This window comes from Carcharodon carcharias, chromosome 12, assembly GCF_017639515.1.
Source record: "Carcharodon carcharias isolate sCarCar2 chromosome 12, sCarCar2.pri, whole genome shotgun sequence".
Taxonomy (NCBI): domain Eukaryota; kingdom Metazoa; phylum Chordata; class Chondrichthyes; order Lamniformes; family Lamnidae; genus Carcharodon; species Carcharodon carcharias.
In genome coordinates, this window is record NC_054478.1 from 29,784,265 (window position 1) to 29,797,008 (window position 12,744).

Consider the following 12,744-nt stretch of genomic DNA (forward strand, 5'->3'; position numbering starts at 1 on the left):
AAGGTTGAATCAGGAAGGTTTTGTTTGATGATCTCACAGTTGCAGCGAAGGCACATTAGTAAAGCAATTGCCATGGGAATTTGGGCATGCAAACCTTTCTAACTTTACTTCCGTGTTCTTGTTTATATTGGACACATGGCGACTTGAGCAAAATAAATCACTTTTTTTCTTTCAAATGAAAATTATGAGGCATAGTATAGGCATCACTGTTGGTGATATTAGTGACTGAATTAATGTGCTGCTGTCACCTTGAGCCTCAGCATCATTATTCACGCACAAAGGGCCAGCTTCCACTTAATGCTAAGCTGTGCCCCTCCCACCACCCTCAACGCCAATGGCTACATTGTCTGGCTATTTAACTTGACATCAAGGTGATAATTTTCCTCCCTGTCGGGCGGGCCAGCCGGGAGTGGGCATGGAGCTGATCGCCACCCGCGATTGGCTGCGCGTCGCCATTTTATGTGGGCGGGCCAATTAAGGCCCACCCAGCGTGACGCGTGTCCGGTGGTGCTCAGCGCTACTTGTGCAGGCAGGGGTGCAGGAGGGAGAGTCGGGGCCTGCAATCTTTCGCACATACGCGCAAAAGAACGGTGGAATCTCCCTGAGGCGGCTCTTATGGAAAGTTTGAAATAAAGAAAGATAAAAGTTATTCAAACATGTCCCCTCATGTGACAGTGTCATGAGCTGGGACAAGTTTATGAAGTGTGGACAAAATATTTATTTATTTAATAAAACCTTCATGAAACCTCATCTCTCCCATGGATGAGGTTTCCTGAAAAACGTGAAGGATGCTTGGGCTCTTCGCCTTAAGGTTGGAGGACAGCGTTAAGAACTAGTTTTAATTGGTTTATTAATGTCCTTAACAGGCCTTTGACAGCTCGGCGGGCGCGCAGCAGCCTCCGGCATGTGCCCGCCAAGCGAAAGATCTGAATGGCACATGGTGACGTCGGGACACGCCCGACATTTTACGCATCAGCGTGCCAGGCTCATCCCCACATGCCGACTTGAAAATCCTTCCCCGCGCATTGTGCCTTTTTCAACTAAACAAGAGGCTTGGGGATAGCCATTCCTTGGTTCCCTGCCTAGTTTGAAGTTGAACCTCAGTTTCCCTGGTGCATTTTCCATGGCAATGCCTCTACCAATCGGAGTTCGCTTGCCAACCAGTCAGCACTCTTTTCATGCAGTGTAAATTGTTGTTCCTTTTGAGATTCAATATTCCTGAAAATCTGTCTTGATGAGTGCAAGATGAAAAGTTCTGACAGCATGACTCTCTTTTCAGCAATACACAAATAGTAATTCTAGACCTGTGGTTTTTTTTTTAAACTCTAGGATCAATTTTATCTAACCCATTAAAATCAGCCATAATACTTAGTAAATGTTTGCTCCAAAGATTGAGGTGGAATGCAGAAATTTGTTTCAGATCTATAAGGCATTTAATTTTCTGCGAACTTCTATGCCATCGATCTCAGCAGTTTTACATTTAGCTGGTGAGGAACTCAGTGCTGGAGCCACTCTTCTGGAAACTGGAGTCAATCGCTTAGTTGTAAAATCAGCGTTTAGACTACAACTGCAGTGAATGGCTTTGCAGCAGTGCTGTAGCTCTAATGTACATGTCACCTCAGAGTTTGATGACTGAGCCCGACCTGTTAGCTGAACAACCTGCACTTGAGGTCATCCGAAAGGTAGGAATCAGACTGGGCTTGCACAATTGATTTACAAGTTTAGCCTTGCCTCTAGATTTGCCTCTGCACTAACCTTGCAGAATCTAAATGCACTATTAAAGCATTACCAAGTTTCCTCAAAGTGGTATAAATTGTGTGCTTTTTTTAAAGGAGAAAAAATGGCCTGCTCCTGGCACATGTCAAGAGCACATATTCCAACATTGCTTCTACCCACCCATGCACCCCTGGAGCAGAAATCTGGCTTATGCATCTCTGCTCATTTGTCCATGTCAGAATGGACACCAGCAGCATGCTTCACTGAAGAAATTTGGCCCCTTCATTGTCGTGTCCTACCTTAAGTTGCATCACAGTATTGTACTTCCTTGCCAATCAGTGTCCAAGAGTGCCTGCACCATTAGTGAGTTACTCACCTTAACATCTAGTATACTCTGTACACCACCTTGGGCATATTTTCATAGTGCAGTCAGGTTACCTGTGGCTTAATTTTGAGATACTTAATACTAATTTGTGGCAGACAGGTCAGAATATAAACCAAGTTTGCCTCTTTTCATATGCAGGAGGAAAACCACTGCATCTTTCGATTTTTAATGCCTGCCATCAGCATCATGACATCTGCTCTAACCGCAGTGAATAGGAAGTGGGGCTGAGATCCTTCCGGCTATAATTCCAAATCTCTGAAAAGCTATTTTGCTTAGCAAAGTAACAAAATATTTGTTATTCCTATGTGTCCCTCTTTCCCTCTTCCATAATTAAGAGAATTTAGGGATGTGGTCCATTCTTGCGTTTTAAATATCTATTTTTTTGTGTTCTATCCATCCTAGATCACAGGAATGATTACAGTTATAAGCATGTTTTTCTCTACTGAATTTATAAAATAATCTAACATGCAGCCAAAGAGGAATTGCATTAACTGACTTCATTCTACATGGAATAAGGTAGAGAAAGTTGGTAAATTTAAGGTTTTGGGTGTGGGAGTAATCACATGACAATGCAGCCTCAGGGTAAAGCATTTGCTGTAATGTTCCCTTTATGTTAATGTTGAGGGTAGATTGCAATTGTCTGACCATAAGCATTGCTGCTGGCTTTGTTTCTCCTCATAATGAGACATAGTGAGTCTGATTTGAACACGAGCTGTGTGCAATACGTGGTAACTTTGAATGTGTTTTACTTGAATTCTTTCACTTATCATGCAAAAAATCCCGTGAAATTAAAAGGGAGAAGATCTTTGACTATTTCTCATCTCTTGTGAACACTGAGTGGTGAGGGAAGAGTAGCAAACTTCACAACCACTTTCTTTGTAAATTGTTTTCCAGTTGAGAACGAAAGTAGCACTAATTAACGGTGTTGGTTGAGGGATAAATATTGTTCAGGATGTCAGGGAAAACTCGCCATTTTTTCGTGGGATAGAGTCGTGGGATCTTCTACATCCACGTGAAGGGACAGATAGGGTCTCTGCTTAATGTCTCTTTCAATGGGCTGCACCCTCAGTATCGTACTGCAGTGTTCGCCTAGATATTGTGCTGAAGTCCTGGAGCAGGACAACCGTCTGACTCGCCACATCTGACACTACATATCCAATATCACTTACATATGTTGGCAAATCACTGGTTGGCTGTGGGGTACTGTAGTCACCTTGTTTGACAATGCAGTGAACAATTGACTCTATACGCTCAGGCTGACCTTCTGCAGCTGAAGGGTAGAGTGGCTGGCTGAGGAGACATGTCACCTATTGACTGATCACTGGCTCCTGTGTTGCTCCATGGTTCAGCTGTTATAGCATGAACTTCCATGACCCCTGTTTATGTTCATTTGTTGGGCAGTGTATCAAGCTTGTCAATTGATTTGGTGCTTTTTTTTTTTAAATAGTACTCTGGATTATGCATTGAAATAATTTGTTCATTGTATAATTATGAAGATCCAATCCATTTGCCACCTGATTCTGAAAACTTATCATTAACTCTTAAAACTGCTGGTGGGCCCAATGGATTCCAGTCACTCAGCTGCTTTTAACATTGAACTGTATTGCAGTAATATTAATCCTACACACTTAAAGGCTGAGATCATTTATTATTATTTAAAATTGTTTCAATATTCCGTACCCTCTACCTTCCTTCCCTTTCATCCATTCAGCTTCCTCATTCCTTTTGGTTTTACATTTAATGTTTAACATCACCACGTGATAACTAATGAAGTGTTTTATTTCATTTGTCCATTTTTTTAAAACAATTGCAGTGATGCTACAAATTCCCATTTTCTGAAGACTATCTCTCTACCAATAGCATTTGCATACTGAAAATGTAACTATGGAAACCTTGCCAGTGTGACAAACACTGCCTCACTCACAGGCTGTGTTAATGACTTGTGTGCCCACACTGTTTCCTGCAAATGACTAGTGAAATATCCCCATATGAAATGAAGCTGCCAGACGTACTTTGGAAACAGTGCAAGGGGATAATGCTCAGTCATACTTCCTCACTCCCATCATTCACTGCTCAGCTAAAGTGGAGCTTTATGTAAGCTAACTCATATGCCTGAAGAGTTGAATTCGCTGTTGTCTCAATACTGTTCACTACCATTAAAAATTTAAGAGCAGTCCAGCAAAATGCCAGGGGACTCTAATAAAACATTTATTTTTCTTCACTCTGGCTGCCATAACTTCTGTTAACCTGAATGTATGTGAAATTACTCTTGTCTAGGAATATAAGAACAGGAGTAGGCCATTTAGCCCCTCCAGTTCATTCCATCATTCAATGAGATCATGGCTGAGCTGCAACCTATCCCCATATATCCACCTTTGTCCCATATTCCATCAAAGCTCTGGAATGCTTCCACCATTTGATGGGAGGACAAACTCTCAAACAATGAAGTTCTTTCTTCATGCTAGGCTCAACAGCATGGAGACCAGCCTCCAGAAAATTCAACTTAAGATGGGTAGGCCGTGTTTCCCGCATGCATAACTACAGAATCCCCAAGCAGATCTTCTATGGGGAACTGTCTCAGGCCAAATGACATCAAGATGGTTCGCAAAACAATACAAGGACACCCTAAAAAGAGTACATTGCAGACCACTTCTGTTGGGGAAAAATACTGCAGCCAACCACGTCATGTGGAGGCAAACACTAAAGTTTGGTTCAGCAAGTTTCAATGACCATCTACGCCAAACTCGCAACATCCAACATGCCTAGAGGAAAGCCAGAGGTGGCGCAGCTGCAGAAGTATTCTCTCTTCCCACCCTTCCCAAGTACCAACAATAACATGAGCTGCCAGTTTGTTGAACATCCTTACCAACCTTGCATCATATGAACATACAAGTCAGGAGCAGAAGAAGGCCAATCAGACCTCGAGCCTCTTCCGTTACTTGATAAGATCATGGCTGATCTAATTGTGGCCTCTACTTTCCTGTCTACCACTATACCCCTTGACTCCCTTGTCAGTCAAGAATCTGTCTAACTCAGCCTTAAAAATGTTCAAATGACCCTGCCTGCATTGCTCTCTGGGGAAGAGAATTCTACAGACTAATGACCTCTGGAGAGAATAAAATTCTATTCATCTGTCATAAATTGGTGACGTCTTATTTTTTAAACTGCGTCCCCTAGTTTGGTCTCTCCCACAAGGGAAACGTCCTTTCAACATCCACCCTGTCAAGTCCCTTCAGGATTTTGTGTTTCAGTCTCATTCAAACTGCATTGGATACAGGCCCAATCTGTCCAACCTTTCCTCTGTAAGACAGCCCCTTCATCCCAGGAATTAGCTGAGTGATCCTACTCTGCACTGCTAATGCAATTATATCCTTCCTTAAATAAGGAGACCAAAACTTTACACAGTATTCCAGATGTGGTCTTTACACAGTATTCCAACTGAAGCAAACTTCCCTGCTCTTATATTCCATTCCCCTTGCAATAATGAACAGCATCCCATTTGCCTTCCTAGTCACTTGCTGTAACTGCATTACTAACTCTTGTGATTCATGTACCAGGACAGCCAAAACCCTTCGTACTGCAGAGTTTTGCAACCCCTCTCTATTTAAATATGCCGCTTTTCTAATCTTACTGCCAAAAGGGGAAGTTCACATTTTCCCACATTATATTCCATCGGCCAATTTTTTGCCCACTCCTTGAGTCTATGTCCTTTACCAAACTCCTTATGTCCTCTTCACAGCCTACTCACCTACTATCTTTGAGTCATCAGCAATTTTAGCAACCGTACATTTCAGTCCTCTCACCCAAGTTACTGATATAGTTTGTTAATCGTTGAGACCTCAGAACTGATCCCTGTGGCACTCCAGTTACAGCTTGCCACCCTGAAAATGACCCTTGCTCTTTATCCTGTTAGTTAACCAGTCTTGTATCCATGCTAATATGTACCCCTTACACCATGATGTCTTATTTTATGTAGTAAATTTTGATGTGGGACCTTGTCAAATCCTTTTGGAAATCCAAGTACACCACATCTACAGATTCCCCTTTATCTGCATTGCTTGTTACTTCCTCCAAAGGGCTCTAAAAACATTAGTCAAACATAATTTCCCTTTTAACAAAGCCATGCTGTCTCTGCCTGCTTGCTTTAAGATTTTCTAAGTGCCCTGCTCTAACCTCCTTAATAGATTCCAGCATTTTCCCCTGTGACAGATGTTAGACTAACTGACCTGTAGCATCTGCTTTCTGTCTCCCTCCTTTCTTGAATAGGGGAATTGCATTTGTGATTTTCCCACCTGATAGGACCTTTCCAGAATCTGGGAATATTACAATGCATATCTGAGCAGCCACTTCTTTGAAAACCCTAGGATGAAGTTGATCAGGACCTGGGGACTTGTTGGCATTTAGTTCTAATAATTTTATCAATACCCTTTCCTTAAGTTCCTCCCTCCCTTTCACCTCTTGATTTACAATTATTTCTGGGGTGTTATTTGTGTCTGCTACAGTGAAGTGGGATGCAAAATATCTATTCAATGCACCCGCCATTTCCTTATTACCCATTATTACTTCGCCAGACTAACTCTAGATGACCTACACTCACTCCCATTATTAATTCCCCAGACTGGTTCTCTAGATGACCTACACTCACTTTAGATTAGCATCGACCGGACTCTTCAGTCATTGAGGACCCACAGCAAGCAATGAAGTCACTTGCAGCTTGGACATACTGTAATAATGAGTCTCCCTTAATAAATTTGGCTAGCATAAATCTATGAATCTCAGATTTAAAATTAACGCGTATTCTAGTAACAAATGCCATTTGCGAAGAGTGTTCCAAATTCTGCCGCCCTTTTGCGTGAAGAAATATTTCCTAATTTCACTCCTGAGAGGTCTGGCTTTAATTTTAGACTGTGGCCCCCAGTCCTAGGCTCCATAACTAGCAAAAATAGTTTCTCCCAATCTGCCTAATTTGTTCCCCTTAATACCTCAAACTCAAGGTAGCCTCCTATCAGTGGCCAGAAACTCCAGGACCTCATCCTTTATTTAGAAAGAAGTCAGTCATATTGCAAGTTCTGGATTGTTGCACTGTGAAAGCGCCACCAAATTGCCTTAGGAGTGTCCTTTTAAAAAGAAACCGAAGCATTGGAGTGGAACCCTCGGTAAGCAGATGCTGAAGGGATTTATTCAAAGCAGTGAAATTCATTTTGGTGCAAAGCAGGTTGAGCAATAAGCTGTTCCTTTGGGTGATGTGAAAAGGAAAGATCTGCCTTGCTGATAGCCTCCTTCAACAGAGGTAACAAAGCTAGGGGACACTTGCTTAAGTTTCGAATGGCTATATTTGTGCAGAGTTCCTGTTGAAATAATCCTTGATAGGGAGGGAATGTTCACAATTTTAGCCTTTCTGTCAGAGTTTCACATCAGGGGAAGCATATATTGTGGAGTTTCAACGTAGAGCACATTAATTTTCCATCCATTTAAAATCAGAGGCAATGGACTTCCCATTCTCATTTCCCAATCAGCACCAGAAATGTCATTTAGATTTTTTTAAATGACAAGTTCTGTGAGACAGAATTGATAACTGGCATGCTGGACTCGCCTGACATGGTCTCTGCTTTGAAGACGACACAGCTCCTTTAACCTGCTTAAGTTATCCTGTCTACATCAGAGCAGACTTGGCTTAAGTGAAATACATGGGAAGGGGGTGCGTTAGTCAGTTACAATTCTTAGAGACTCCACTCTTTTTGTCAGCAGATTAATGCACAGTGCACCACATGGATGATTGTTTCATAAGGACAGAAATACCAACTTGCTGTGAGCAGTACTGGGAGATCTGCTAGTATTGTATTAATAGAATTTACATTTGCTTTTCCTTTAATTTCGTGCTTGATATTTCTTCAGTTCCATGGGGAGTCTGACAAAGATGTTATGTTTGTTTTAAGCGAGAGACACACTAGAACAAATTGCTTTTTTAAAATCAATATGCAAAGAGCCTATATCCTAATGAGAGATTTTCTGGTCTGAAGATCAGGCAGGCCTGAAGACAGGAGATATACTTTACTTTTCACTGAAAGCTATGTGTGGGCAGATAATGCAAATTTCATCTTCACACAAAGGGAATGCAGGAACTCTCTTCCACCTCCTCCCAAACTCTCCAAAAAAAAACCTTGTTGAGGCTTAGGTCGGTTGAACGTTTTTAAAGCCCAGATTGATGGATTTTTATTTTTTTTGGTCAGGAACCAAGGTGGATAGGTGGAGTTAACATACAGATTAGTTATGTCTAAATGGTGGAACAGGTTCAAGGGGCCGAATAGCCACCCTCTTGTTTCTAGCTGTACAATTCACCACCGATCCATTTGGACAGGGTGAGTAACTTCAAGTTGTGCTCTTCAGAGAAAGACTCTCATGGTAGCAGTGACATTCAAGAGCTATTTCCTGAAATAAGGGAGATTGCGGTGCAGTAATGTATCATGCTCATCATTATTTTTCAAACATCCTAGGGAGCCTGCGGCTCCGTTTACATGGAACTTGAGCAACTGTGGTTCTTCTGAACTAGGCCATGTATAATTTGGTGAAAAGGTATATCCTAAACGCTGTAGTTATGAAATTCAGTTGCACAAGCAAAATAGGCATTCATTAGAATTTACTGACATTTGTCCAGTTTTGTACTTTTACATTCAAAAATGCTACAAATGTATTCACATTGAAACTGTGAATGATGTAATTACTATAAATATCACTGAAAAGAGAGACTTTTTTTTGGTCTAAGCTTTTCATCTCACTCATTGGGGCAATTTGCAAGAAAATACCAATATCAGGAGAAACAAGATATTTATGCTGTATAAGAAGAGAGTTGCTTTGTGACAAGTGGAATCTGAATGGTAGATTCCTTACGAATTTTTCTCTGAATGCGAGACAAAAAAAACTGACAAAAAATGTCTTTTTTTCCAGCAATACTCAAGTTCTGTCCTATCAAACGACTATTCTTATAAATATGTTTAAATATTTACATCTCTGATAGAACTTGATAAAGAACTAAGTGCAACTGTTACACTCAGAATTACTGAACTTATTTAAGGATCTTGATTGCTCGAAGGGAAAATCTTCACTTTTGGGTGTGAAGTTCCTTTCTATTTCTCGCCAGTGCTAATATATTGCCATCTGACTGTCTGTCCGAGTGACGGCCACTGCAATGAATTGAGAATTTGCAAGCTTTGTTTAGAGTCTTGTTGCTAATTTTCCTTAAAAGTGTTTTTGTCTTTTTTTTCTTATTTTGAAGTTTACATATTTTTGTCTTTTTGCTTCTGAACTCTATACCAATGTCAACAGGGTTACCAAAACAGAGCAGATGTCTCATTCTGTGCAGCAACTGTAGTAGTAACTTTGCAGTTGAATAGAAATGTTTTATTCTTTTAGCAAACCGCATTGAGACTTTAGCACAAGGCTGAAAAGTGTATTTAAAATATGGCAAGTCCGAAGTGTGGCTTTCACAAACTGCTGTAATTCCAGTTGTGTGATTTCTCAATAACAGCCTTTGTGTTCTCTCACCATGACTGTAGTGCTTGATACTGCGGGTCAAGAGGAGTTCAGTGCCATGAGGGAGCAGTACATGAGGACGGGGGATGGGTTTCTCATAGTGTATTCAGTCACTGACAAGGCCAGCTTTGAACATGTGGACAGGTTTCACCAGCTGATCCTACGGGTCAAAGACAGGTGAGTGTCTGCAGAACTGCTGTTTAAGTAAGTGTCGCAAGCTGCTTTTGTTGAAGAGTCATGCGGACTCAACGTTAACTGTGCTCCCTTCCACAGATACTGCCAGACCTGCTGAGTTTTTCCAGGTATTTTTGTTTTTGTTTTCGATTTCCAGCATCCGCAGTTTTTTGCTTTTCCTCAAACTTTGTCTCTCTCCGTCTCTCTCAGCACTGCCTAAAAGCTACCGCTTGGCTTAGAATTAAGGCTTGAAATATTAGCATTTCAGTGCTTGACACATGTTGATATTCCTTTACCATTCTAACAAAGGTGTTAGCCCATTCACTTTAAACTGATTAGTTCTTCCTTTAAAATGCAGGGGAATGTTAGCCATGCATGATAGATGCATATATCATCACACCAATAGAGAAATCAAATCCTAAAGCGGAGCAGGAGCAGGCCATCAAGCTTGCTCCGCCATCCGGTAAGAGCATGGCTGGACCTAGGAAGTAATTTAATTCATATAGCACCTTTCATTAGCTCAGGACATTCCAAAGTGTTTCACAGCCAATGAAGTACTCTTGAAATGCTCTCTGATGTGGGGGTTGCGAGGAAAGCAGTTGTTATGCGCACAGCAAGATCCCACAAATAACACTTCACTAAAACAGATTGCTGGTTGTTTAGTGAAGTATGTTGACAGCTAAATGTTGACCAGGACATCCTGAGAGCTTCCATGCTCATTTTCAAGTAGTTCCATAGGATGCCTTACGTCCACCTCAGACAGAGGGGGCTTTGGTTTAACGTCACATCTGAAAGGGAGTACTTCTGACAGTGCTGCAGTATCTGGAGTAGGGTTTGAAGCCATGGTGGGGCATGGTGAGTGACAGTGCTACCACTAAGTCACAACTGCTAAATACACCAATATTGCAAACAGTGAATTTCTGGGCTATAGTATTGTAATGGTCTCCTTGGAGACCAATAATGTGAAAGAACTGAACTTCCCAAATGAATCTAATGGAAAATCCAATGGATAAGATTTCACTTTTTAAAATTTTTACTGTAACAGTCAAACCAAAATTCAACATAAATTAACAGGAAAATTGCAGTCGCTTTTAAACTATAAATTACACATTAAGTAGCATATTAAGGCAGATCTCTCAAATTTACTCCGCAGTCCACCCAGCAAATATGTCATCCATTTGAGCCCCAAAGTCCTTCAAAACTCATTCTCATGAAGAATTTCAGCTCCTATTCTTCCAGGATCTAACCTGATTTCCCAGTAGTGCATAACCAATCTGAGATCCAGGGGGCGCTCTTCACCAAAACACCACACATCTGTAGAACCTTCGCAACTCTGCTTACAATGATCTTCAAGGAAGAGAAACAGTTGCAGCAACTGTATATTTGCCTATACCCAACTCCTAGGTCCAACCTCCACCTTCTTCAGCCTGCCTGTACTGCCTCACTGGGACCTAAGCTTGGATGGCTGTGACCTTTTTTTATCTGGTTTCAGCCAGTTTCATTTTCCCCAGAAATTTTGATTCCCAATCTCCGCTTCAGTTTTCGTTTCCCAAGAAACCAGAAGTTTCGATTTCCTTTTATATTGGTTTGGGCCTGTCTCAAGAAATAAAACTTTGAAATCAAGGATTCCATCATAGCATGAATGCTTAATTAGTCAAAAACCTCAGGAATATTTTTATTATATGCGTTCTTTTGGAAGCTTTTTTTGGACTGGTTTTCACTGTGCAGAGAATTGGCACTGTGCAGAGAATTGGCAATGTTAATATTGAAAGCTAAGCACTAACTTGCTTCGATTACATTTCTTTACCAGCTTTTTTTAATGCAGTTGTTAGTCTAATTCTAAATGGGCTAATGCCTCCATGTTAAATAGTAGACAGTGATGTTACAATAATGTGTCAAATGTTCTCATTTATTATTATTAGGAACTTTTTTTTTTGGTCCTATTAAGCCCTTTAATAAAAGAATGGTGAGCCCTGGTCTGGAATTATTGGCTTGGAGGAGTTGACAAAGTAGCCTGCATGGAGCTGAATTTTTGTAGTGATACAATTGGAAACTCAGAATGACAGAGCATCAATTGTGCTATGCTAATCCAACTTTCTTGCACTGTCTGGCTCAGTATCTCTCCCAAGCCAGTGCTCTGAATGATAACAGTTGCCACTCATGTTTTCAAGCTCGGTATAATTGGGAAAAAAAGTAAGAACAGAAGCACGAAGGTTAACCTAAACACAGATTCTGGGAAGTACTTGGCAGGATCAGTCTTCACCCAACAGGGTAAATGTAGATTGACATTTTTGAGGTGGGACCATTATCAAAATATACATTTTTATTTCGGATTTCTAGCATTTAGGAGCAGGAGGAGGCCATTTGCCCCCTTGAGCCTGCTCAGCTATTCAGCTAGATCATGGCTAATCTTCTACCTCAGTGCCGTTTTCCAATATTTATCTCCATGTCTTTGATATCTAGAAATCTTTCAATCTCTGTCTTGAATATGCTCAATGACTAAGCCTCACAGACCACTGGGGTAGAGAATTCCAAAGATTCACCACCCTCTGATTGAAGAAATTCCTCCTCATCTCAATTCTAAATGGCCTGCCTCTTATTTTGAGACTCTGTTCCCTGGTTCTAGATGCCCCCCAGCCAGGGGAAACATTTTCCTGCATCTAGCCTATCAAGCCCTGTAAGAATTTTGTTAGCTTCAATGAGATCACATTTCGTTCTCTTAAACTCTTGAGGCCTAGTCTCCTCAATCTCTCCACATTGGACAACTGCACCATCCCAGGGATTAAGTCTAGTGAACCTTCATTGCACTCACACTCTATGGCAAGTATATCATTGGGTAAGGAGACAAAAACTGTACACAATACTCCAGCTGCAGTCCCACCAAGGCTCTATACAATTGCAACAAGTCTTATTTGCTTCTGTACTCAAATCCTCTTGCA

General features: G+C 41.1%; 1 protein-coding gene across 2 annotated transcripts in view; it reads left to right on the top strand.

Annotated features, from left to right (window-relative positions):
* Positions 1-12,744, top strand: part of LOC121285063 (ras-related protein M-Ras) — a 50,622-nt gene that overhangs the window by 19,255 nt on the left and 18,623 nt on the right. For both annotated transcript variants that reach the window (XM_041201186.1, XM_041201187.1), the window contains exon 3: positions 9,655-9,808. In XM_041201186.1, coding sequence (XP_041057120.1) covers positions 9,655-9,808 — 154 coding nt within the window. The remainder of the gene's footprint in view (positions 1-9,654; positions 9,809-12,744) is intronic.